The sequence below is a fragment of the Onychostoma macrolepis genome, chromosome 13 (assembly GCF_012432095.1).
Source record: "Onychostoma macrolepis isolate SWU-2019 chromosome 13, ASM1243209v1, whole genome shotgun sequence".
Classification (NCBI taxonomy): domain Eukaryota; kingdom Metazoa; phylum Chordata; class Actinopteri; order Cypriniformes; family Cyprinidae; genus Onychostoma; species Onychostoma macrolepis.
In genome coordinates this window covers 31,800,919-31,828,907 of record NC_081167.1, presented here as the reverse complement: position 1 = coordinate 31,828,907, position 27,989 = coordinate 31,800,919, and the positions used below count along the sequence as shown (strand labels likewise).

At 36.3% G+C, this 27,989-nt stretch overlaps 1 protein-coding gene and 1 long non-coding RNA gene across 3 annotated transcripts; one reads left to right on the top strand and one right to left on the bottom strand.

The window, feature by feature from the left end:
• Positions 1-366: 366 nt before the first annotated feature.
• LOC131552166 (transmembrane protein 254-like) lies at positions 367-10,256 on the bottom strand. 2 transcript variants are annotated; one of them, XM_058795737.1, is made up of 4 exons: positions 10,048-10,256; positions 3,732-3,835; positions 3,598-3,657; positions 367-716 (listed from the first exon to the last, which is right to left on the bottom strand). In XM_058795737.1, exons 1-4 carry the CDS (start codon positions 10,132-10,134, stop codon positions 602-604), a joined length of 366 nt encoding a protein of 121 aa, XP_058651720.1. In that variant the 5' UTR covers positions 10,135-10,256; the 3' UTR covers positions 367-601. The 2 variants fall into 2 exon arrangements, with proteins under 2 accessions (XP_058651720.1, XP_058651719.1); XM_058795736.1 differs by having other exon boundaries at positions 371-690; positions 10,048-10,251.
• A 50-nt stretch (positions 10,257-10,306) lies between these two features.
• On the top strand, positions 10,307-26,507 carry LOC131552167 (uncharacterized). The gene is made up of 3 exons (XR_009273918.1): positions 10,307-10,428; positions 11,136-11,323; positions 25,937-26,507. It is a non-coding gene; the product is annotated as an uncharacterized LOC131552167 (long non-coding RNA).
• Positions 26,508-27,989: the final 1,482 nt, after the last annotated feature.

Sequence of the window (27,989 nt, the reverse complement as noted above, 5' to 3'; positions counted from 1 at the left end):
CAGCACGTGATCAACACAGCAGTGATTCGTTACTGAATGAATCCACATTTTTGAACAAATCGAGCGAGTCATTGATTCAGTAACTCACTCAAGACTTGCTTCGTTTCTAAATGAATCAGTCGTTTGAACAAGTGCAACGAAAGATTCAGTGACTTTTTTTGTAATGTCTATTCAACGGATTTCAGACAAAACTGAAGTGTTTAATTAGATTAATCTACACGTTTGAATCAGATTCATTCATCTGCAGCTTTATCAATGATGAGATCCTGTCAACGTCGTCTGAACAGCAGAAGAAGCTTCATAACTCTATTACAGCATTTTATGATGTGATTAACAGATGACAAAACAACAAACATGTCAGATAAGTCAGTTTATTTTCCATTTTTAAATTGACCATCCGCACGGTTTATCATTCCAGCAATTTCTTAGTGAACATTGTTTAAAGTAAATAAAACCAATACACCAATCCCCACCACCAGAACAAATATATGACCTAATATACAGTGTTTAGACTATACTACTGCTGGTAGAAATATAAAGATGTGGGAAACGAGCTGAGGTTTCTGTCACTGGCGTTTGGTTCGGCCGTCAGGACTGTATTTCACCAGATGACCCAGAGACGTGAGACCAAACAGGAACGTCTGAGCGAGCCACAGCAAACGCGTGGACGTGCTGTCAATGCCTTTATCACTGCAGACACAAACACCAACACAGTCCTGCATTTGATCAGGCAGAAACAAGTTTGTCTTAATCTTATATTCTTATTCATTTACAGTACCCTCCACTAATATTGGCACCCTTGGTAAATAAGAGTAAAGGCAGCTGTGAAGATAAATCTGCGGCGTTTATCTTTTCAATTCATTCAAAAAATTCTAACCCTTCATTGAAGTAAACCAATTGAAAGTGGGAGAAAATCTCATGAAATAAATGTTCCAATGCATGTTGGCCACAATTATTGGCGCCCCTAGAAATTCTTTTGAGTAAAATATCTCTTAAGTACAGGTGCATCTCAAAAAAAATTAGAATATTGTGAAAAAGTTCATTTTTTACTGTAACATTTCAAAAAGTGAAACTTTCATATCTTCTAGATTCATTTCGTGTAAAGTAAAACATTTCAAAACTTTTTTTTAGTTTTAATTTTGATGATTAGAGCTTACTGCTTGTGAAAGTCAAAAATCAGTATCTCAAAATATTAGAATATTTACATTTGAGTTTCATTAAATGACCATCCCTACAGTATAAGTTCTGGGTCTCTCTTGTTCTTTGAAACCACAATAATGGGGAAGACTGCTGACTTGGCAATGATCCAGAAGACGAACATTGACACCCTCCACAAAGAGGGTAAGTCACAGAAGGTCATTACTGAAAGGTGTGGCTGTTTACAGAGTGCTGTATCAAAGCATATTAAATGCAAAGTTGACTGGAAGGAAGAATTTGGGTAGGAAAAGGTGCACAAGCAACAGGGATGACTGCAAGCTTGAGAATACAGTCAAGCAAAGCCGATTCAAACACTTGTGAGAGCTTCACAAGGAGAGAACTGAAGCTGGAGTCAGTGCATCAAGAGTCACCACGCTCAGACGTCTTCAGGAAAAGGGCTACCAAGCCACTTCTGAACCAGAGACAACGTCAGAAACATCTCACCTGGGCTACGGAGAAAAAGAACTGGACTGTTGCTCAGTGGTCCAAAGTCCTCTTTTTAGATGAAAGTAAATTTTGAATTTCGTTTGGAAATCAAAGTCTGGAGTCTGGAGGAAGAGTGGAGAGGCACAGAATCCAAGCTGCTTGAAGTCCAGTGTGAAGTTTCTGAAGTCAGAGATGATTTGGGTGCCGTGACGTCTGCTGGTGTTGGTCCATTGTGTTTTATCAAGTCCAAAGTCAATGCAGCCGTCTACCAGGAGATTTTGGAGCACTTTATGCTTCCATCTGCTGACAAGCTTTATGGAGATGCTGACTTCCTTTTCCAGCAGGACTTTAGCACCTGCCCACAGTGACAAAACCACTTCCAAGTGCTTTGCTGACCATGATATTACTGTGCTTGATTGGCAGTCATCATGCCTGACCTGAAGCCCATATCTATGGGATATTTCCAAGAGAAAGATGAGAAACCGTGGATCTGAGCTGAAGCTCAATAACGCCTCAGCAGAGCCACAGGCTGATCGCTTCCATCACTCCTCACTGATGCTGGAGTCTGTGCTAAAGGAGCCCCGACCAAGTATTGAGTGCAGAAATCAACATACTTTAAAGAACTTGAACTTTTCTGTTTTGCGAATCCTTTTTTTAAATTGTTTTTATTGATCTTGAGATACTGGATTTTTGACTTTCCTGAGCTGTAAGCTCTAATCAAAATTAAAACAAAACAAAAAAACTTTTGAAATGTTTCACTTTACATGTAATGAATCTAGAATATATGAATGTTTCACTTTTTGAAATAAGTTACAGTAAAAAAACTGTCCATCAGGACAATAATCCAAAAACAAACATCAAAATCAACTCAATTATTGGTCACTGGGCACAAAATGAAGCTTCTGCCATGGCTGTCCCGTCTCTGACCTGAACCCTACAGAAAATGAGTGAAGTGAACCAAAGAGAAGAAGCTGTGAATCTGAAGGATCTGGAGTGATTCTGGATGAAGGATTGATCTCTGATCTCTTATCAGGTGTTCTCCAAACTCTTCAGGCATTATAGGAGAGCTGTTATCTCGGGAAAGGGACGTTACGATGCCAATAATTGTGGCCAATGTGAACTAGAGAAAGCATTTATTTCATAATGAGATTTCCCCCACATTTTCAATTGTTTTACTTCAGTTGGAATTTTGTGCATTTTTTGAAAGAAAGATCAAAAAGGTTAACAATGCAGATTTATTTTCACCGCCACCTTTGCTCATATTTACCAAGGGTGCCAATATTAGTGGAGCGCACTGTATTTATTCTTCTCATTTACACAGAAAAATGTTTGTTCTGCTCAAAGTATAAAGTTAAAGTCCTGTGCAGTGTACCCCAGTGATATTTTAGTATCATTAAGATACAATTGTAGTTTTTATTAATACTTTGAATAAGTTTGTTTTGCTTTCATTTTACTTATAATTGTTAGTAATTTTGCTGCGTGTTTTTCTTATATATATATATATATATATATATATATATATATATATAATAGTTTTTTTTATTAATTTTTATTTATTTTAGCACATCAAATTAAAATAAATGAAAAGAAATATTACCTTGGCAACTAGCAGAAATAAAATTAAAAAAAAAAAGTTTTATATATTTTGTATAACATTTTATTTGACTTTTAATTGTATGGTATTCATTTTATTAAAATATAATAACACTGGTATACACTGAATATTATGTTATCTACCGATTGTGTGTACATGTCTCACTGGAAATGTAAAATCAGGTCGAGAGCATTAAAATGTAGCATACAAAATTATTTTCGGCAAATGTAGCAAACAAATAATAGTAATTTATCCCATACCTTCAGTAAATTCACATAATGCACACAGTATATCAGTCACAGCAGTGTTTGTATGAATAGCATCCACAAATCTGACGGTCTGTACTGCCACCGTGTGGTGGAAAGATGAAAAACACATACCTGCAGATCTTCAGCGCAAGCAGAGCCTCGCAGACATGGATGGCCAACATCAGAAACCATCTGAAACACAGACGGCAGTAACAAACATCAGCATCAGCTCTGAACTCAGTGTATGACTGACAGCGCTCACTCACCCGTAATACAGCGCGGGATGAACATAGTCCATGAACCGCTTGGCCAGAGCACCGAGAGGACCCAGAATGCCATATGGGATGTACTGAGGCCAAAACGCCATCCACTGGAAACCAATAAAACACAATCACTGCAGAACCACAGCTAAGGTACTCGGAGGGGTTGCTAGGGAGTTTCTATGCGGCTGCTAAGATCGATGGATATTTTTTCCAAATTCCACTTTTTACGGACTCTGTTTTAATGGGTAGTCGTGGCCTAATGGTTAGGGAGTCGGGCTTGTAACCTGAAGGTTGCCGGTTCGATTCTTGCGGCACTCTCTCCATCTTCGATACCATGACTAAGGTGCCCTTGAGCAAGGCACTGAACACTAATTGCTCCCCTGCCGCTGGAGCAATGGCTGCCCACTGCTCCGGGTGTGTGTTCACTGTGTTTGTTCACTACTCACTGCTGTGTGTGTGCACATGGATGGGTTAAATGCAGAGCACCAATTTCGAGAATGGGTCACCATACTTGACAATACGTCACGACTTAACTTAATGGTTAAAGTTCAATGTTATTAATCAGAAACCATGTCTAATTCATTGAAATCAAGAAACTTCTTAAAAGCAATTTATTAAAAGTTTAACAAAAATAACATTTTTAGGGCCCTATTAAATACATTTGATTTCTTTCTCAAATTAAAAAATAAATATATAAATAAGTAATAATTTTTTTTATAAAATTAATTAATTAGAGATGTTTTTGATTATTAATATTTAATGAAACCATTATAATGCAAGCCAGAAAATTAATGGAAAACAGAATTTGGTAAAAAAAAAAAAAAAAAAACATTTCATAGGGCCTTAAAATTATTTTTCTATTCAACTTTTAATAAACTTCTGTTTAATATTTTAAGTTTCATGTTTTTAATTAATTAGACATGCTTTTTGATTAATACAATTTTATTTAACTATTAAAACAAAGTCTAGAAAAATTAAAAAGAAAAGAAAAAACTGAATCCAGAAAACATGTTTTGCATAACTGATTTTTTTCTCGATAAAGACCTGGGGAACCTGCAGCATTTTTATCAGGGTTTCTGCTAGGGCTGCACGATATATCGTTTCAGCATCGATATCGCGATGTACGCATGTGCAATAGTCACATCGCAGGAGGTGCGATGTAGGACATTTTTTTTTTTTTATTATTATTCAAAAGAGAAAAAAACCTTGCACGGCTCTATATTTGCCTGATATAAAGTAATTAATTCTGATTTATGGGTTCTTAAAAATATATTTACAAAGCACACGTTGTTACTTCAAGTTTTTGACACGCAGACTCTGCGTGCGCATGGCGAAATGAGCGAGGAACGGGAGAAAAGCACTGAAATGGACGATTTGGTCGCAAAAAGAAGCGCATCGTCAGTTATTTGGAAATATTTTGGCTACAGAAAGGATGATGTTGACCAAAAACAGGTACTTTGTCGGGAGTGCCGTGCAGTTGTTGCCACAACACGTGGAAACACAACTAATATGTTTGATCATTTAAGCCGGCACCAGATCTGATTGCCGTCCAAAGCAAAAAGCTATTTCGGATGCGTTTGTCAGTGTTACACCATATGAGAAGGGTTCCAAGCGGCAGAAGATATCACGGATGCGATAACATTTCACCTGGCGAAAGACATGGTACCAATTAACACGGTTACCAACCCGGGTTTTACAAACATGATGCGGTCACTTGACAAGCGTTATGTTATACCATCTCGCACTTATTTCCCTCCCAGAGCTGTACGACAAATGAATTATTATGCAGCAACAACGGACTTGTGGTCCAGCCGAACAACAGAACCCTACATAAGTCTGACCATACACTTTATTGATGAGGACTTCCAGCTCAAAAGTCGGTTTTATGAGCAATTTATTTTTCATGATATTAAATGTAGTAATGTATTTACTTAGTTTTGTTATTATTTTTCGCTTAGAAAATGCAGTAATAAAGAATGGACGCATTGACCGTGCTACAGTTATCTGCAAGAAGCTGGTGGGTCACTTTTCTCACAGCTGGAAGGCCAGAGCCGCTCTTGAAAAAGCCCAGAAGGAGCTAAATTTACCGGCACATTCTCTCATATCAGAATGCCAAACAAGATGGGGTTCCAGGCAGATGATGATCAACAGGATTTTAGAGCAGCACAAGGCTTTAACTCAGGTCCTGTCTGAGGACAAGAAGGCGAGGCATCTGATTCCAACCTGGCAAGAGAAAGATGTCCTGGAATCTGTCAGCAAGACACTGGGCCCACTGCTGGATTTCACAGATGCACTCTCCGGAGAAGATTATGTTAGTGTCTCCTATGTGAAGCCAGTTATTCACCTCTTAAATACTTCAAAGCTGCTAATGCATGAGGAAGACACAGACCTGACTAAGACCCTGAAGAAGGAGATGTTGCACTACATCAATGAGAAATATAAAGATGATGCTACACAGGAGCTGCTAGATGTGGCTTCTTGTTTGGACCCCCGATTTAAGATGGACTTTATCAGTGCAGACAACAAGCCCAGAGTGAAGGCCAAAGTTGCATCAGAGATGATGGAATGCCAGGAGGAGATGGCAAGCTGCAGCACTGAGGTGGAGCACGAAGTTGCTGAAACATCCCAGGCAAAAAAAAGCCAAGTCCTTGGGAAGTTTCTTTAAACTGAGTGGAGCTGCAGCAAAGGGTGATTCCTCTGTGACCCTTAAAGATGCTGTGGAAGCAAATTAAGCAACTACCTGCTAACGCCTTCCATAGACAAAGAGCAAGATCCACTTGCATGGTGGAAAACACACAGCTTTCCACATCTCGCCAAGCTTGCCTGCAAATATCTTTCTATTCCCGCTACAAGTTCCCTGTCAGAGTGGGTTTTCAGTGCAAGTGGCAACATAATCACTTGCCAACGTTCAAGTCTCAAGCCTGCAATGGTGGATAGACTGGTATTCTTAGCCAAAAACCTCGAAGCTTGAATGAGAAAATTAATGCATACAGCACAGAACCTTAAAAAGTCTAATTGGTATTTTAATATTTATATTTACTGTATGCAACAGTTGTGAGAAAGAAACCAGATTTATTTTTTTAATTTAATCTTTTTGTTTGCTATGATGACCAATGCTTGTTTTAATTTAGCACTGTTGTTAAAAAAAATTATTCTGATATATGTTATTTATCATAAGTTAATTGCTGTTAATTATTACAACAAGTTAAGTTTAACTTATTACAAGTTATTTGTTTTATTTTATAAACCACTCAGGGGGCTGGTGTATAGCTTTTTTATTTTTCAAATTATATGACAAAAGATGTTTACTACTTTTCTATTTTCAAAAAGAGGTTTGTAATTGTTGAATAAAAGGTTAAATTACTTATTTTGTCTCTCATGTTAATTCCCTAATGTGATAATTATGTGTCCTCTTTAGTGTAGCGCTCTGCAATACATACATATATAGCCACCACATAACTGGATCGCTTCTAGACACCAGACTGCACTTCATTCACAAATGTGCTCCCTTATTTTAGGGTAAGAAGCAACATTCATTATGAAATATTGCATATTAACTCCTCGATTTGCTTGAATTGATAGTGAATAAGGTGAGTCAAATTGTGTAATAAACAATGCAAAATAATGCAATAAATAAATAAGTTATTTTCAGGGTTTTATATTATATTTATTTTCCATGAAGATGCTTACAAAATAACCCCAATTATTCTAGAATTATTAATTATTTAATTTTTGAGCAAGTCAAGACATCTGATGTACATTCCTGTATTTCTACACATCGCAATATATATCGCAGAAAAAAAAAATATTGCAATGTGAGTTTTTTTCAATATCGTGCAGCCCTAGTTTCTGCCGATATCATTAAATCTAATTTAATGCCTTTTAATGCCATTTTTACATTTGTTTAATTCTATACACAACCTATATATGTATATATCACACACACACTCCCGGTCAAAGGTTTTTAATGTTTTTGAAAAGTATCTTCTGCTCACTAAGGCTGCAGAAATAGTAATATTGTGGAATATTATTTCAATTTAAAATAACCGTTTTCTTTATGAATATCTGTTAAACTGTAATTTATTTCTGTGATGTGCAGCTGTATTTTTAGCATCATTACTCCAGTCTTCAGAGTCACATGATCTTCAGAAATCATTCTAATATGCTGATTTACTGCTCTGTTATGATCAGTTATTATTGGTGCTCAATTATTAATAATGGTTCTTATCAATTTAAAAAAAAAATAAAACATTCTGCTTCGTATTTTTGTGGAAACTGTAATACATTTTACTTTGATAATAATAAAATAAAATCTGATGAATAGAAAGTTCAAAAGAACAGCATTTATTTGAAAAAAATCATTTGTAACTTTATGAATGTCTTTACTGTCACTTTTAAACATAATTTGCCATTGTTGAATAAAAGTATTTATTAAAAAAAAAAAAAAAAAAAAAAAATATATATATATATATATATATGTATGGTACTTTTGAATGGTAATGCTGTATATTATGGTTTCCACAAAAGAAATATGACAACTGGAGTAATGATGCTGAAAATTCAGCTTTCAATCACAAGAATAAACTATATTAATGTTTTTGTCTTTTTGATCACATACATGCAGCCTTGGTACACATAAGAGACTTCTTTCAAAAACATTAAAAAAATCTTAATGATCCCATACTTTTGACCGTTTATATGTTTTAATTAAAGTAGGCTATCCATTCAATTCGACAATGATGATAATCTTGGTTATTTGAGAAAATCTACATAAATTTAAATAAACTTTATGAACTAAATTAGAAATGGACCAGCAGACAGCTTAAAACATCAAAATACATATTCAGATATTTCAAAACTTATTTAACAAAGTACCAATAGATACTGAATGCTAGACATACGGAAAAATCAGCCTATGACTGGAAAAAATATTTTTTTATTTTATTTTGTAATAATTTGTAATATAAAAATATGATAGGTTGGGAAAAATGCAATGATACTTAGGAGTAAGCCGCCAGTAGGTGGCGGAAAGTGACTGTTTTAATGAGTGAGCATTTGAGTCATTAGTTCAACCGATTCATTAAAGAATGAAGACTCAATCATTGATTCAAATGATTAATTCAAAAACACTGAATCATTCAGTTATGAAACACCGCCATGTAAGTCATTTAATGGTAAGTACTGATTTATTGAATGAATAAAACCGATGTCAAATCTGCAATCGTGCTGACATTCTGAAAACAGCGCTCTCTGGGTCGTCTCATGTTGCTTAACTAGGCTATATCATATGTTATAAATGTAAAAACTCAATTTTTATCTCAGTATGTTTTATGAGTTTCTTTGTGCTGTTGTGCTCATTTCTTTTGATTTCTCCACGACATTCTACTTTTACTCCTGCGTGTCCCAGCCCACCATGTACATATTTTGCGACAGCAAATTAAAAAGTTATTAATTAAGAAGGCTGCTGTATATTCAAAATAAAATGGTAATATGCTAGTATCTAAAACTTTGTAATGCCTTTTAAAACGTTTAATGCAATTTAAGGACTTAATTTTCGAAAAATCCATTTAATGACTTTCAATGCCTCGCGGAAACCCTGTTTAATCTTAACATTGACATAACATAGGTAACATTAAATAGGCAATTACAATTCACAAATACGCACGGTAAAATTAAAAGATGCAAATAATATAATAAAATAATGTATGTCTATAATAATTTGAAATATTTATTTTAATTAAAAATTTTAATTAAGACAGCCTTTTTCATCTCTGCCGCGTAGACGCGCCACAAAGAAGAAAAAAAAGAGCGCGCGCGCTTTCCGCGCCTCTACATTTGAATGAATTTGAGCGCGCAAAAGAGGCGCCTAAATGGCTTATTAAATATATATTACACAGATTGGTGGTTTAATTGAGTCTAATGGGCTTCAGTGTTTAGATTTGAATTAACAAGCTGAAGTTTGAATAGTCTTGGCTCATTTGAACGTTCCGTCATTAGAAGTCTGGGGGATTTTTTTCTCCCTTTTTATTAATCTTCATTTTTATGAAAACCGTCAGATAAATCAGAAAAATAAAGCAAACTTAGTCAGAACAGTCTGAAGATCTGGGCCGAGTTTGGTTGGATGTAAGTTAGCTTTAAATCTAGGAGAAGCTATAATATTTGGTAACTTAAATAATAATAATAATAATAGCTAGTCTAAGAGAAGTCAAATGGCTTTTCTGACAGTCATACCAAACATTAATATGGAAAGTCGCATAGTTTCTGAAATTCTCCTCAGGAGCTTCATCATGACCGTTAGTTCATTAAAGTTGCAACTTACCGTGTGAAGACACACATAAATTGTCACGACCACCATGCAGAACGGACTGGTTCTCTTGAAATAGGAGCAACCATCACTTTTGGCCATGATGAGCAATCAATCACTAACTAGTTAATTAACTAAACTACTGTAAACCGCACTGGTCTCTTCTCCTCTCAGCCTCTCTGTCAGCCCGCCAATCAGTCCGTCACCATGGAGACCGCTCAGCACCGGAAATTACGTACCACTGCACAAAATAACGGTCACTCATTTAAAAGTCACAAAATAAAAGTCACGCATTTTAAAGCTAAAAATGTCTGAGATGATTCAAAACCCAAAACACGCAGAGTTGCATTTATTTACAAGCAACATATTAAGGCCAGTAAATCTCCTAAACTGAAGGTAATTCATCAACTCTCTGTGATCATGTCACATTATCGGATTTAAAAATGGCTGATTTTTCCCTACGGTGAGAGAAATTGATTGCCAAAATTTAGGGACTTAAAACAAGACGAACCCTGCTGAGTGTTTATAGATGGTTAAGGCTGATCATAAAACCCAATAAAAGCTGGATCTGCTATAAAATCATTGTAATAATTTGCAAAGCTAGTCAAGGAGCAATAGCAAAAACATTAATGCAAAACAATATTTTTAAAGTACCTTGTTTTGAGTACCTCGTTGTGCACGAATATAGTAATCATTTGGTTCTGTAAAGTATTTTAAAGTATCATGGTATCATATCACCAGTATAAGGGAACAGTGTATATGAATCAAAGTTTAATGTGTTCATTATCTGTTAGACATAATATTTAAAGGAATCGTATTGAAAATGTGAAGCAAAAAGCTGTGTGTTCGTAAGAAACAAATCCATCATTAAGACATTTTTAACTAAAACACGAGTCCATACTTCCTCCAGTGAAAAAGTGCATCTGCTGTTGTCTCTCATCAAAATCCAGCCACGTGTTTGTTTAGAGCTGTTTTAGACTGTTTTAAACGCTGCTTGATCTGCAGATTTCTCTCCTGATTCAGACCAGAACACTTCTTCACTGGAGGAAGAGTTATTATGGATTATAGACTCGTATTTGAGTTAAAAACATCTTTTGTTTCAGCTTTTGTCTTCTCCAGATGTTAACTGATGGACTGGAGTGGTGTGGATTATTGTGATGTTTTTATCAGACTCTCATTCTGACGGCACCCATTCACTGCAGAGCATCCATTGCTGAGACACTGATGCAGAGACACATTTCTACAAACCTGATGAAGAAACAAACTCCTCCTGATCTCAGATGAACTGAGGGTGAGCACATTCACAGCTAATAGTCATTTTGGGGTGAACTATTTCTGTAATGTTCATTATCATAACATTTAAGCAATATTGCCGTCACAGTCATGTGTTTCACCAGGCCATCTCAATATTTCTGCAACGAGACAACTTCACACCACGTTTATGTGTCAGTGCGGGTAAACAATAAGCTAAATAACACCAGGGTTTCTTTTCCTCATAACAAGGATCGTCTGAGGCAGAACTGAGTGTAATTACAGTGAAAATAAGCAGAATGTTTCCCGATGATTAAATCAATTTCATGCTGTTTATTTGAACAGCATCATATTAAACTTCAGTGTTTCCTGTGGCTGAACGGCTCATTAAACTACATTGTTCCTATTTATGTTAATGTATTCACCATAGGCCAACAATTTACCATGTTATGACAAAGCTGCAAGAATAGCACTCTATATATCTATATCAGTGCTTCTCAGCCGGGGGTCTGGGGTCCATTAGGGGGACTCAAGATGGCTTAAAATGATTTAAAATAAGACAAAACAAGCATTAAAATAACAAATCTTTCTCATTTTCACTCACCCCCTCAACTCTTTTTGTCTTTTAAGAACCAAAAAAAAAAAAGAGGGTGTTTTTTAGACCCGGAAAACCCAAGTAAATTAATAAAATCTTAACATGAATATACTTTTACAATGAATATGCATTTTCTATAAATTTATTTTTCACAAATAATTACAAAAACAAGTAACACACGGAATTTAAGCTTAAAAAGAAAGATTAAAACAGTATTTTCTTATAAAACTGTTCTCCAATATAAAATATATTTTTGAATTTAGTGAGAAAATAGAAACATTTTTTTAATTTAATGAGAAAATAGATACATTTTCATTGCTCAGACTTTTAGAATTTTGTGAGAAAATAAATTTTAATTGCCCATTATGTTTATATATATATATATATATATATATAATAAAAACATAGTAGTACAAAACATATATTTTAAAATGAAATGTATTCTTGTGAAGCAAACCTAAATTTTCAGCAGCTGAATTTTTTTTCTTGTAATCATCGTTTCATTTACAACTTAAAATGTTTTATTTTATTTTACAGTAGTTTGTAGTTTGGGTAGAAATTGTGAGTAAAAAAAAACAACAAAACTCTCAAACAACTGGAAAACACATGCAACATTTGAATATTTTTATGAACAATGAGGAAGCCTTGGTGTCAAAACGTTTGAGCGATTATATAGATATTGCGTTAATATAGATATTTGCATAGTTTATGCTCAGCAAACCAGATGTGCACAAAATCACGCCAACACTTATCTTATAATTTACTCAGAAAACTAAAGAACACAAATTGTTTCTTATCTGCTGTTGGTGGATTTTGTAACTGGCTGAATCCATTCGATTAATCATTTTATGGCTATTCCAGACGTGCTTTGTGTTGTCAAACAGTGCAAGCACTTTATTCTTATAGTCTTAAAGACAGTTAAGAGCAGCAGCTCTATTTAACAACAGCATGGGGAGCAATTTAATGAAGATGCCAGAGAGAAAATTACAGCTCAGCGTGGCTGAACCGCAGAGGATTTGCCAGCAGCTGCAATAACATTGGCGTCTGATGCCTGGCTCATCTCAACAATTTGCTGTAGCGAGCGTTTGTCTCTGTGGGAATAGCCTCTGACATCGAGAGGCTCTGTAAAGCCGGTCCACTAAGATATAAAGAGATCCCAGGCATCAGACACCGGAAATTTTACAGCGATACCCCTGGAGAGGGTCGTGATGGAGGCCCTGTTATTGGTTTCTGTTTAGGCACGTCGAATCCCAGATCCCATCCCGCGCGCGACAGGCAAAACACAAGCAGGTAGAGAGTAAACAGATATGACATTCTGAGAAAAAGACTCTGAAAACACGGGCTGATGTTACCGGAGTCCAAACAGAGGCTATTGATCTGTGCAGGAATCAGCAATCGGTCCATCTGGCAACATGCATTGCATTGTTTACGTCTCTTCTTATTTATTATTATGAATATGAATATAAATTCTATTAGTGCACATTGTAATTAAATCATATACAGTTTGAAAACTGTAATGCAAAATGCAGTGCTCTGTTTCTACTTGACTAATCATTGTACAGATTTTCTGATTTTCCTCCAACTTTTTTCTGAAGAAAGACAAACATAAATGGTGATGAAAGCCCAAATATGAAATGTCATGGATATATATTTACTGAGTAATCCACTATTTTGTAGAGAAGTGTTAAAATGGGATTTGAAGCCAAATTACAGGAGGGAGAAAATGAGTTTAGAAAGATGGCAGCATCATAATGTTATCTTTACACAGAGATTGGTAGGTCTGTTAGTAAAATCTGTTGATCTTTAGCAATCTTTGTTGCATTATGTGCCAGTTGTGACAGTTCAAAAAATGGGAAAAAAGCACTTTTTGTGTGTTTTTCCTTAAAATGCGCATGCCTGTAACTCAAGACGTATTAAATATATCTTAATAACCTTTTAGATTTTCGCTCTTAACAAACTTTTCTTTTGGTATTTAAATTTTATAAGGCCCTATGTGTTTCAGTTCCAGAGATATTGGGATTTCAATTTGGCTCCATGAATAAAAAACAAAACAAAAAAACAATTTCTCCGAAGTTTGCATGCCTGTAGCTCAAGAAGTATTAAAGATATCTTAAATTTCCTTTTAGATTTTAGTTCTTAACAAACTAGTCTTTTGGTATTTTACTTTTTAAGGCCCTAAATGGTTCAATTCCAGAGATATTGGGATCTAAATATGGTTTTTAATTTAAAAAGAACAAATAATGTTGAAAATAGAAATGTATCTTGTTTCCCTCCATCAAAACAATTGCATATAACATGCATAGAATGTGTCAGAGTGCCTAAGATTTGCTTTTTCCAAAACATCTGAACATGATTTTAGATCTTGGTTCTTAACCAACGTTTCTTGTGGTACGGTCATTTTTAAGGCCTGATATTGTTCAGCCCAAAGATACGGGGATCTCAATGCAGCGCCACCTCTAAATTGTTGAATTACTCATGTTTAATATTACCAATAACAAAGCCATTTTTTAATTTAGAGAGAAAACCAAAGCATTTTCTCTGCTCTGTATATGTTGTAATAACTATACATTCCCATAGATCAGCGGAGCTGATAACTTATGATTTAACATACTGCTTTCCATAGAGAGCGAGTAACTTCACTTCACGCGGATTCAAAAGATGTACTGCTCATATTCCGTTCAGACCCTGAGCTTTACTAAACCCTCATGTACAGTACAATGTAAATAAATCTTGCACTCCATCTTAATGGAATCAAATCGTCTCCGCCCCGTATTGAATAAGAAATGCTGTACAGTAGAGTTTGCAGACAGAGATTCAGTGCTGGGGTTCACCTTTAGTGAGCAGATCTTTGATCAACCTGACAGAGGGAAGACCAGGACGCTTTCAAGGGCAGAGTCACATCACACATGCAAATATTATCTGCAGTAAGTACAGTAAAGCGTTGAGAAGAAAGACTGACCTTCCCTCAGGGCTCTTGCTTCTCCTTTGTGCTGATCTGAGCATTTTCAACTCAATTTGGAGCTTTAATATTCTTTGCTAAACTACTCAGTTTAGGGTAAGGGAATCATTTTTATTATAAAATCCACAAAAGGCCTGACAGTGATATCATTTTTTGTTCAGTGAGAAAAATCTCAGACTTTTTTAATTTAGTGAGAAAAAGAAGCGATTTTATTTATTTATTTTGTTTATTTTTTATTTTTTTAATTTGTGAGAAAACAAAAAATTAGTGAAAAAAGCTATTTTTAATTTAGTGAGTAAATTTGTGCAATTTTTTAAATGAGTGAGAACAAATCTGTTTTTGAATTTGGTGATAAAAAGAAGCAATTTTTGAATTTAGTCAGAAAATAGTAGCAATACTTTAACTTGGTGAAAAAATAGAAATAGTTTTTGAATGTAGTGAGAAAATAGAATAATTTTTTTACTTAGCAAGAAAAATCTATTTTTGAATTTACTGAGAAAAAAGAAGCAATTTTTGAATTTACTGAGAAAAAAGAAGCAATTTTTGAATTTACTGAGAAAAAAAGAAGCAATTTTTGAATTTAGTCAGAAAATAGAAGCATTTTTTACATATACGTTGAATAATGTATATGTGCATCAACAAGGACAAACAGCATCAGTTGTTGCATGCTTCAATTGAAAAGCACAGCATGAACATTCTGCTAAACATTTCCTTTTGCATTCTACATAGAAAAAAGTCATACAAGTTTGGAACAATACCGTAAAATATGCAAAAACTGCCAAAATGAATGAGACTGGAGGAACGAAACAACAAAGTGTCATATGATTCATAAAATTGCAATCAAAGGGCACCTGAGCCTCAAACCCAATCACTTTTTGACAAAAACCAGATGCAGTGAAAATACATTTTTCACACCAATTATGGCTCACGTTGGAGTGTATGAACACACTCATACATACAGTATATCTGAAGCATCACAGAAAATGAAAGACGAGGCTTAATGTAACTTGTAATGAACCTCATTATGTGCTGTATTCATTTCACATGCACATGTGCTGCTGTCCATTAAAGCTGCAGGCCTGTATATTATAAACACATTATGTTCACTTTCTTGCCTTCAAAGCCCAGCGGCTGTAGAGGCTTATTCAGTTTTCTGCACGTTATGTGCAGATAGAGCTTTTATACCTGTTGTTATGTGCTGGTCTGTTTTGTTCATGCTTTCCACAAACATCAGTGTACTCTCTGTTTAAGGCCACAGACACATTGTGAAGTTTCAAGAGCGATCTGCATTTAAATAGGGAAGCGAATCACTATTTTTGACTAAAGTAATATTCACTGGTGTCAAAAGTATTCACATTCATTACTCAGGTAGAAGTATAGATACTAGGGTTTAAAAAGACTTCTGTAGAAGTTGAAGTATCAACTCAAGCTTTTTACTCAAGTAAAAGTGTAAAAGTACTGGTTTCAAAACTACTTAAAGTATAAAAGTAAAAGTAATGTAAGGAAAAATGCCATTAAGGACAAAAGCTTAGGTCAGCCACAGGGCCTATTGTGCACTACCCCACCTCCTCAAAAACATTTTTCTAAAGGCCATAATGACTATAATGTTATATTAAAATGTTAATGTTGAAAAATTTGGGTTGCACTAGGCTACCTGTTTCAGCCGCATATATGCCCATTAAAAATGAACGCATTTTAGTACAATGCAAATACATTAAAGAACCATATATGTGAACTACTGAGCATTAACGTGTTTCATGGAGCGGAAGATATGATGACTAGTTGCCTATAAGTATTGTAATGGTGCAAAAGTCAAACTTCAGAGGAATGTCATCATTAACCTTTATTGGAATGTAAATGTACACCCGAGCTTAGCTGCAGGAATCCGTGAGGGCAACGGACAAAACAATTGCTGTACCCAGGGCAGGCTTAGTAACAATTACTCTTGTATGGTTGTCTATATACAGGGGTGCACATACGTTTTTCAGCCTGGTTCTCATATGAGAACCTGGAGATTTGGTTTGGTCCTCACACAGGCCATGGCATGTAGTGTGACCCATAAACTATAACTATAAAAACATTAATTAATAATAGTGATAATAATATTATTGCACTTCATTTTTTTGTTTTGTTTATATATATATATATATATATATATATATATATATATATATAAATTAACTAACTAAAAAAAAATAAACTAAATAATCAAGTGTGATAATACAAATGCAATTATTTCATAGTAAACCTAAAAATAAAATGTTAATATTTTTATTATTATCATTATTTTTATTTTAAATTTCATCATTTTCAAACGTAAAATCAGCGAGCTTTTATTTTGGCGGGTTGCCGGCAAGTAAGTATTATGCGCTTCCGGGTTTAGCGCTGCTGATGGAATTGCGTCAGTGTATGAAATGTCACAGTTTTGCTTTGAAAACGGCAGCAGGTAGCCTAGATTATGCTTTCAGTTTGGATAGAAATCTTATACAGTACAGTTTGTCGATCTAAAATGGTCGGTACGCAAAAGCGCTGTCAAAACTTATTTACGCAGCGCATTTTTAATTTTGGTCGCGCGTGCGGACCGCTTATGTGCACCCCTGTCTATATACAATAAACATTAGTGCTGTCAAAATTGATGATTAATCAAAGTGATTAATAAACTCAATCCTGATACCGTCCTGGTTTGTACTATGCTCATTCTAGCTAATGGCAACAATGTCACATTTATCTAGAAGATGTAACAAACACTTTGGACTCAATGCTGTATGTACAACAACAGGGTACTCTACATCAGTTACATTCCGCTCGAGTTCTCTTCTTGAGTCTCTGCCACGGACATCTGCGTACTTGGCTACATACGTCTGCTGTGTCCAGTGTTGCGTGTAACGAGTTACAAAGTTAGTATAGCCTACTTATCACAACATTGTCAATCGCAAACGCTAATTTATTCAAACGTCTCTCTACCGAACTACCTACTGTAGCTTAATTTGCGGAGGAGAAGAGAAAGCACCCGTTTATGAGCCAGTAGTGGAGAAATAATAACTTTTAAGAAATAATATTTTTTGAGTAACGACCCCAGAGTCCTTGCTAAAGTGTGAGGTGATTCGTGTCATGTGCAGGTGCGATGGATCGCGTACAAACCAATAGGATGTCGGAATGGTATACGTTTATACTTCTCATCCAACCACAATCAAATTCACTCGATCCGGATGGCGCGATTTATCTGGATAGGTTTTTTTTTTTTTGAACGATGACAAGCCGAAATGAAATAGGAGTAACGAGGCTATTTTTAAAATGTAAGGAGTAGAAAGTACAGATAATTGCGTGAAAATGTAAGGATTAGAAGTAAAAAGTCGGCTGAAAAATAATTACTCCAGTAAAGTATAGATACCCAAAATTTCTACTTAAGTAAGGTAACGAAGTATTTGTACTTCGTTACTTGACACCTCTGCTAATATTACCGTGACCAAAGACTTGTTGGCTGTGTCCAAAATGACATACTTCCCTATGTAGGAAGCAAAAGACAAAATGTGAATAGAGTGTCATGAATAGTATGTATGCACTTTTGGATGCAGCCATTATGGTCAGATGTTGCGTTTTCTTTATGCTTGCACTCTTTAAAAGTGTTGCCATGTGCACTTATTATAAGTGAGATAAAGTGAATGTGGATTAATAGGGATGCTGTGTCTGCGGCGCTGATCTCAGCAGGAGCTCTGGAGCTGAAGGAAGGAAGGTATTTTCCCAAGGGTTCCCAGTGAGGTCACATTCTCCATGTGTGGCTTGGTTCACTCCACCTTATGTGTCTTTGTCCGCTCCTTTCACTGCAGCATGGGCTGGAACGAAAGATGGATTTGCAGTTCGACCTCATGAGAGTAATTTCTTTGTCCTCAATCAAAGGAATAGTTCAGCCATAAAATCTAAATGAAAACCCTCGTGGCTATCCAAGATTAGGATGAGTTTGTTTCTATATCAGATTTGGAGAAATGATAGATGTGAATAGATGTGCAGTCGTTGGTGTAGAGGGAGAAGAGCAGTGGTGAGAGGACACAGCCCTGGGGGACACCAGTGCTGATCGTATGCGTGCTAGATGAGAATTTACCAAGCTTTACTAGCTGCTGCCTGTCTGTCAGGAAGCTGGTGATCCACTGACGGACGGAGGTGGGCACGGAGAGCTGAGTTAGTTTGGTCTGGAGGAGTGATGGGTTTGTTGAGATGTTGCAGAACATAATGCAGTCCCATGTTGACTGTATCATCCACAGACCTGTTTGCTCTGTAGGCAAACTGAAGAGGATCCAGCGAGGTCCAGTAATGTCCTTCAGGTGGGCCAGCACCAGTTTTTCAAATGACTTCATGACCACAGACGTTAGAGCCACAGTTTGTAGTCATTTAGTCCTGTAATTTTGGATTTCTTTGGGATGGGGATGATGGTGGAGCGTTTGAAGCATGAGGGGACTTCGCACAGCTCCAGTGATCTGTTGAAGATCTGTGTGAAGATGGGGGCCAGCTGGTCAGCGCAGGATTTCAGACAGACTGGTGTCACACAATCTGGGCCTGCCCTTGTACTTTCTTTCTGTTCTGCTTCCGGAAGACGTGTATCATCTGAAGTGCAGGTGTGGGGGAGCGGGGGGTTGCTGGAGGTGTTAATGGTTGTGTGGAGAGGTGTTCAGGGCGGGTGTGGGGTGTGTTTTCAAACCTGCTGTTGAGCTCATTCAAACTCATGGAGTTTGTTGCTGCAGGAATATTACCTTGATATCTGCCACCTTCAAGTAGTTGCAGAAAGTTTATTTCTCAGGGGAAAAAAGAACTTTTAATGTTTAAAAAAAGAGAGTGTACAGTGCTTTATTGCTTTTTCTTGATAGTTACACCGCTTGACATTTTTAATAAAAGTCATAAATCAACTTTTATATAATCAATTTTTTTAAACTTCTTTTCAAGCATCATTATTTGCAAAAGAGTAGCCAGTATGTACAGTACAGTAAGTCTTCATTTAGATGTGTGTGTGTGTGTGTGTGCGAGAGAGAGAGAGAGAGAGTGCGTGTGTGTGTGTGTGCGTGCAAGAGAGAGAGAGTGTGTGTGTGTGTGTGTGTGTGCGTGCAAGAGAGAGTGTGTGTGTACATGCAAGAGAGAGTGTGTGTGCATGCAAAGAGAGAGAGAGAGTGTGTGTGTGTGTGTGTGCGTGCGAGAGAGAGAGAGTGTGCATGTGTGAGAGAGAGAAAGTGTGTGTGTGTGTGTGTGCGAGAGAGTGTGTGTGTGTGTGTGTGTGCGCGTGCGAGAGAGAGAGAGTGTGTGTGCGTGCAAAGACAGAGAGAGTGTGTCTGTGCGCGTTTTTGTGAAAAGTCAGGACATAGATGTGTATAATGACGAGGGTATGACAGGTATTACAAGCTGAAGGTGACATCTCAGGACATTGACCCATGTCCCCACTTTTCAAAACGCTTATAAATCACTCAGAATGAGGTTTTTTTGGGGAAAGCTGAAATGCACAGTCTCCTGTAAGGGGTAGGTTTAGGTGTAGGGTTGGTGTAGGACAATAGCACATACAGTAAGTACAGTATAAAAACCATTACGCCTATGAATGTCCCCACTTTTCACAAAAACAAACGTGTGTGTGTGTGTGTGTGCGTGCAAGAGAGACAGTGTGTGTGTGTGTGTGTGTGTGTGTGCGCGTGCGAGAGAGAGACAGAGTGTGCATGCGTGAGAGAGAGAGAGAGTGTGTGTGTGTGTGTGTGTGTGTGCGAGAGAGAGTGTGTGTGTGTGTGTGTGTGTGTGTGTGTGTGTGTGTGTGTGAGTCAGCACAAGGACACTGTAAGTGGACGAGGACCAGCAGAAGTTTAGTTTGAGTGTTGAGTTTGCAGTAGTTAACATTCAGCCCAAAGTAAACTCCAGTATACTGCATGAACTCTGCTTACCGGTGTCAGCATCATAATGGATGTAATAGATTCAGTGTTTCGCTGTGGCGGCTCGACCCTGGTGCTGTTCCTGAGTCAGATTCTCCAGGCGTTCACAGGTCAATGATGGATGGTGCAAACATGAGCCTCAATGTGAAGGCCTGGTTGGATCTGTTTTGGACAAAACTTAGACTTTTCTCTTCTAGTTTTTCATCTTCGAGTTTGGAAATACTGTTGATGTTGTCTAATACTGTTGAAGCGCTCTTGTCTAAACTGAATCAATATAATAAATGCATGGAGAGAAAGACAATTTGTATTCAGTAATATTTAACTGCACTTAAAACAGGAACTTCACATTAACACTATTATTGAACTGAACTGAATCAACATTAAATTGAATTGATCTGAATAATGGCACTGTTGTCTTCTGTAGAGCTGCTTTACAACTGAAATTGAATTAATATCATAATTGATTAATTTTACAACATTACCATCGTCATATTCCTGCTTTATTAATGTGAAACTGCTTTGAAACTATCTGTATTGTATAAAGCACTTCATAAAAAAACATGACTTGACTTAAAGGTGAATATTACTACAATTAATCTTTTTTTTATTTTCTACTTAATTTATTTCAATATTTAAATCATGTTACTTTCTTAAGGCCCTTACACACTGAGCGAGACGTGATAAAGTGAAGCGACTCGCCGAAGAATGGTGCTTTCACACCAAACGCGAAATGATTGGTGGTCTTCGGCTAATCAGCGCGGTAGCGTCAAAGGTTTCTATTTACAACACGTTTTTGCAGCAATTGCAGCCATATATGTTGATGTCTTGAACGCAATCAGAGGCATTTAAGTTAGACAGAATTCACTCTGCTCTGCAAGCTCGCAAATCCTCTCGTTATAACCAACAAGTGATGTAAATAAGATTCATTGATTATACTGGATTTTTCAGAGATTGTGATGAGCAAAGAGGAGTGACAGCTTTTTAGTGATTATGAAGGAAGTGCTCTGCGTGCTTTCGAGGCTATATATAATCAATTAAGAGTTTGTAAATTATTGTTTTTTGGACAAAGTTTCAAGAATGACATCTGCATATTTATGCGGGATTCCCTCTCGAAATAGCAATGTCAAAATACATGAGAGAACCTTCACTAATTTCAGAAGCGGATTTGATTCTGGAAGCACAGAAAAAGAAAGGAAATGGATTTTTGTACCAGCATCAGCAAGCATGAGCTTTTGATTTATTATACGGTGAAAGGAACAGAAAAAGCCAGCGTTCCCTGTTCTTAGGAAAGCAGAAGAGAGTTCCAGATCGAGGGTAAGTGTGTCATCTTTCTATGCGCCTTGTTAGAAAAAGAAACAAAGTAGTGTGCTGTGTTTAAAGAATATAATGAAGATAGTGTTTCCAGTATAAAAACATTAAGCTCAAATCTAATTGGACGGCTTGTTTCATCGCGGGGCGACGGGAAAAAATCAACACAACTGTCTCCTAAAAAAAATAATTGTTTAAAAAATAAACAAACAAAAATAGTAATTTCACTATTTTTTTTAATACAGCCACCACTGTAAAAAAAAAAAAATGTTATGGTTTTAAGTTATGGCAACAAATTTTTTTTTTACTTTAACTCATTAACTCATATATTTATATTTAAAATATATTTTATAAATATGTATTTATTTAATATAAATTGAAATTACTAAATTAAAAGTTAAGAGAAGCTAAATTAATAATACCGATGTCTGACTCTATAGTTCTCTCCTGAAATATGAAGAGCTCAAACAACAGATTAAGTTACTCCACATTTCACAAAAAGCTTATGGATGTTATTATAATAAGTCAGAGATTGAAGCGAGTTGCTGTTTTTGTCCCTTCTGTGGAAGATTCCTTCATTTGTTTGGAACCCACACAGAGACATTTTGGTCAGATTTATTTAAATGTTCTTCCGATCTCGTTTTGTAATGCTTTGCTCGAGGGTCTCAGTGATGGTATTAAAGGAGGAAGACAGCGCTGTACGTTCACTGCCCCACCGACAATCCCACTCGAACCCGCGACCTTTGGTTATAAGTCTGACTCATTAGGCCACAATCAGTCAACTGCCCCTAATTAAGAAAATATAACTTAATATCATTTTATATATAATATAAAACTGAAATAAGCAAAAAAAAGTATAATGTTTACAAAGAAAATATCAGTATTTCCAATCCAAAGATAACATCCAACACAAGGTGATAAACAAAGGTGACTTGACTTTTCTTTCCATCCTGTTAGATCAGAAAAACAGGTAATAATTATTGATGCACTGTAAAAAGTGAACAATGATATACACTTGACTTTCTGCTTCAAAAACTATTTATTGGCAATGAAAATTGTTTCAGAATAATTTGAGCATATTTCTGTCACGCATATTTATTTAGTGCAAAGTGTTTAAAATCTAAATTTGCGATCTTTATAGCCTACAATATGTCCCTTTCAAGGATCCATTTATTTACTGCTTATTCCCATTAGATTCATTATCAGCTGGCAAATTTTCCGTGTCTCAGTTTGTAATTAGTGGCTTCAACATACATTAGCTGTTAAACACTCATTAGCGTCGAGGTTATTGATTTACTCGCTGAGAACGCAGGCTTGCTTTTCCCTAGATGTCTGCTTGTGTGTTCGATGCAGAAAGCCAGATCCCATTCATCCCCATTTGAGCGGCTCTCCGCACACACGATGGCTCATTTGCTCCTTGATAGAGATGAACTGGTCGGCACGGATCCAGCGAGCTGCGAGCGGCGGAGCGCCTGCAAATCCAGTTCGGAGGTGGGACCTCTGGTCACTCGCAATCTCCTGAGCAATTAATTTCACTCATTGAGCAGAAAAGCCATGCGGCAAGATTGCATTAATACAGCATCTTCTGCCTGCTTTCAAAATGAAGACATATTAGTCTGAGAGAACGGGAAAACAAGAGCACACAAAACACCTTCTCCTTGTCAAGGGGTTTTAAACAACAGATCACCTTCTCTGTGACTTTGAACTCAACTAAGAGAATGAACTCTTAATGATATAAATTTGTAGAAATGTGTCTCTGCATCAGTGTCTCAGCAATGGATGCTCTGCAGTGAATGGGTGCCGTCAGAATGAGAGTCTGATAAAAACATCACAATAATCCACAGCACTCCAGTCCATCAGGAGAAGACAAAAGCTGAGACACATCCAGCATTAAGACGTTTTTAACTCAAATACGAGTCTATAATCCATAATAACTCTTCCTCCAGTGAAGAAGTGTCTGAATCAGGAGAGAAATCTGCAGATCAAGCAGCGTTTAAAACAGTCCAAAACAGCTCTAAACAAATGTCTTCTCCAGATGTTAACTGATGGACTGGAGTGCTGTGGATTATTGTGATGTTTTTATCAGACTCTCATTCTGACGGCACCCATTCACTGCAGAGCATCCATTGCTGAGACACTGATGCAGAGACACATTTCTACAAACCTGATGAAGAAACTCCTCCAAAACACATCTAAGTGAAAGAACTTACAACAGTCCACAGAAGTCTAAAGTTCTGATGTTTTATGTTCACTGTGTTTTCATATTTTAGATATTATTGGTATTTGACTTATACGACTTCCTGTATTGTGTAGAAGAATATTGTTCTCTTAATCTCTAGATTTTGAATTTAACAATTACATTGCATCTCATTTCCTACAACAAAGCTCAAGCAAATGAAACTGGCCTCCATTGAAAGATGTTTTCCTGAAGCAGTTTTTGTGTGTTTCTTCCCCAGGGTCTGATACAAAACTCCCATAAACAGCAGCGTCTGTTATTTCATGCTTTCATGCTCTTTGTCTGGGAATAAAACAGCCGAAAAATGATTATTTGTTATTTTATTGAATGTAATGGTGAAGATTACACTAATATTTGTTTTGGTGAATCTGTAGCGCTGCAGAAAACGAAATATGTCTATTTTCTGGCTTGTGAATTGTGTGATTGAAATATCCATAAAAATAATATAATGACACATTAGTCTGCTAGACAGCTAGCAGCGACAAGTTCAAGACAAGCGGCTGCTTCAGTGTCAAATCTTGACTGGTTTTGATCAAGTAAACGTCAGAATAACTGCAGTCATGTCTCCAGATGAACACTTACTGGACTGAAGCAGCTCAGCTTTACTTGATTCTCCATCAATCATTTTCTAGAAAAATCAGCGCGTCTCAAATCTGATCATCAGGATCTTCTGAGGAGCTTTACTTTCACTGTTCCTCAGCGGAGGAATGATCTTCATCTCACATCTTCTGAGGAGCTTTATATCTTCATCTCTCCATCAGCACTGCATTATATGTTTGGATCATTTCAATCTCATCTTACTGAGACATATTACTGGAGATATAGAGCGACTGCTGATATTCAGATCATTTTATGTCATTATCTGCTGCACTGTTATAAACATCTCACTGATTTACATCACAAGCATCAGAATTTCATCATATTAATATCAGCATCTGCAGCAAAATCGTTTTTGCTCAGTTTGAGTCTCTGAATAAAATTGAGCTTTTCCACTATTTATTCTCACTAATATCAGACTATATGAGCTATAAAAGCCTGATGCAGCAAATATGATATTGAACAAAACACATGCAAACAATTTTTTTTAAATATTTTTTTCTAAAGGTAAAAAAAAAAAAAAAAAACTGCTCTGTTAAAAAAAAAAGAGAGAGAGATTATTATTTCATATGTGACCCTGGACAACAAAACCAGTCTTAAGTGTCAATTTTTCAAAATTGAGATTTATACATCATCTGAAAGCTGAATAAATAATCTTTCCATTGATGTATGGTTTGTTAGGATCAGACAATATTTGTCTGAGATACAACTATTTGAAAATCTGGAATCTGAGGGTGCAAAAACATCTAAATATTGAGAAAATCACCTTTAAAGTTGTTCAAATGAAGTTCTTAGCAATGCATATTACTAATCAAACATGAAGTTTTGATATATTTACGGTAGGAAATTTACAAACTATCTTCATGGAACATGATCTTAATATCCTAATGATTTTTGGCATAACTGAAAAATGTATAATTTTGACCCATACAATGTATTGTTGGCTATTGCTGCAGATATAGCTGTGCTGCTTATGACTGCTTCTGTGTTGCAGGCTCACATACGGTCTGTGTTTGTGGTGTTTATGCTGCTTTAAAAGTGTCTCTCTGCCTCTTTTTCAGCGAACAGATGTCTATAGAGAAAAACATCTTGAAGAAGATGATGCACATCTGCGGTCAGAAGAAACAGCTGCTGCCTGTGATTTAGGTAAGTTATGTTTTTATTATCAGGGTTGCTGGTCTGTTTATCAGCAGTGAAGATGCTGGGTGGCTTGTTGAAACACAAATATTGTTGTTTTGAAATCACTGTATTTCTGTATTGTGCGCTGCTGCTGTAGAGTCTGTTTCAGTCAATTCAGTTCATAGAGATCAGCTGAATCTTTCATTCTCAGTTAAAACAACACAGAACTAAATGTTTTGGGTTCTTCTTCCAGTTTGTTTGTGTTAGAAAAAGCATATTATAACAGAAATAGCTGTTATAGAAGTTTTATGTAAAATCAACGTGGTGCCAAAGTTACTGCTTGCAATGATGGTTTACTGCACTCGTTCAATACATTACTGATGAAGAAAATACATTTTAGGCTCTGAAGTCTCATACAAAATGGGTATAAATATGGTCAGTTATATATAGGGCTTTATACAATACAGTTTGGTTAAAAGCAGCTTTACATTAATAAACAAGAAAACAGCATGTATTGGCACTTTTCATAATTCAGTCTAATTTTTTCATTTATTTATTATTATTTTTGTTTTTAATTTAAAGAAGTAAAATGTTTCAAAGAGTTTCACATTGACATTACCTTTCCATAATCTTCCATAATGTTTTATTGTGCTGTATCTTCAAGAAAGCAAAATATACTGAATTAAAAAAATAAAAATAAAAATAAAATTATATAAATATATGAGTTCAGCTCTTAAGGTGGTTACATAAGAATATCCAACATTATCCACATTCAAATCAGGGTTTTTATAGTCCAAAAAAAAAAACACAAGTTACAACTTTAACTAAAAATATTAATAAAAAATTATAATAGTATATCAGTGACGCTAAAATAACACTGATGCATATATTATACGCAGGTAAAACTATATATATAAAGCAAATATCAGTTTCCTGGTTGCTTATGTCATTGCAAAATGTAAACTATAAAAATAAATGGCATCCAGAAATTATGATATCATAAATATTAATATGATTTTCTATAAAACTGCTTTTGAACAATGTTGTAAAAATCTGACTTGACTTCAAAAGTTAACTTTTTTTAATTGGTGAGGCTGCTTGGTTAAAGTTGTGAATGTGTCAAAATGCACAGTCGTATGTGTGTGTGTGTGTGTGTGTGTGTGTGTGTGTGTGTGTGTGTGTGTGTGTGTGTGAGTGAGAGAGTGTGTGTGTGTGTGTGTGTGTGTGTGTGTGTGTGTGTGTGTGTGTGTGTGTGTGTGTGTGTGTGTGTGAGTGTGTGTGTGTGTGTGTGAGTGTGTGAGTGTGTGTGTGTGTGTGTGAGTGTGTGTGAGTGTGTGTGTGTGTGTGTGTGTGTGTGTGTGTGTGTGTGTGTGTGTGTGTGAGTGTGTGTGTGTGTGTGTGTGTGTGTGTGTGTGTGTGTGTGTGTGTGTGTGTGTGTGTGTGTGTGTGTGTGTGTGTGTGTGTGTGTGTGTGTGTGTGTGTGTGTGTGTGTGTGTGTGTGTGTGTGTGTGTGTGTGTGTGTGTGTGTGTGTGTGTGTGTGTGTGTGTGTGTGTGTGTGTGTGTGTGTGTGTGTGTGAGTGAGTGTGTGTGAGAGAGAGAGTGTGTGTGTGTGTGTGTGTGTGTGTGTGTGTGAGAGAGAGAGAGAGAGAGTGTGTGTGTGTGTGTGTGTGTGTGTGTGTGTGTGTGTGTGTGTGTGTGAGTGTGTGTGTGTGTGTGTGTGTGTGTGTGTGTGTGTGTGTGTGTGTGTGTGTGTGTGTGAGTGTGTGAGTGTGTGTGTGAGTGGGCTTGTTTAGCTATACTTGTGAGGACCAGATGTCCCCACAAGGATAGTAAACCTAACATTTTGACTTTGTGAGGACATTTGGCCGGTCCTCACATAAAAATACTGAATGAAGTTTATCTCAAAATATAAAAATGCAAAAGATTTCTGTAAGGGGTAGGTTTAGGGTAGGGTTGGTGTAGGGCAATAGAAAATATTGTTAGGTCAGTATAAA

Bases quoted from the DNA above. Each gene is read 5' to 3' on its own strand.
- LOC131552166 (XM_058795736.1), bottom strand. From the start codon at position 10,134: ATGGCCAAAAGTGATGGTTGCTCCTATTTCAAGAGAACCAGTCCGTTC. The intron at 3,658-3,731 runs GTGAGTGAGCGC...TCTGTGTTTCAG, and splicing joins CATCCCGCGCTGTATTACGG to ATGGTTTCTGATGTTGGCCA. The intron at 691-3,597 runs GTATGTGTTTTT...TTGTGTCTGCAG, and splicing joins CTTGCGCTGAAGATCTGCAG to TGATAAAGGCATTGACAGCA.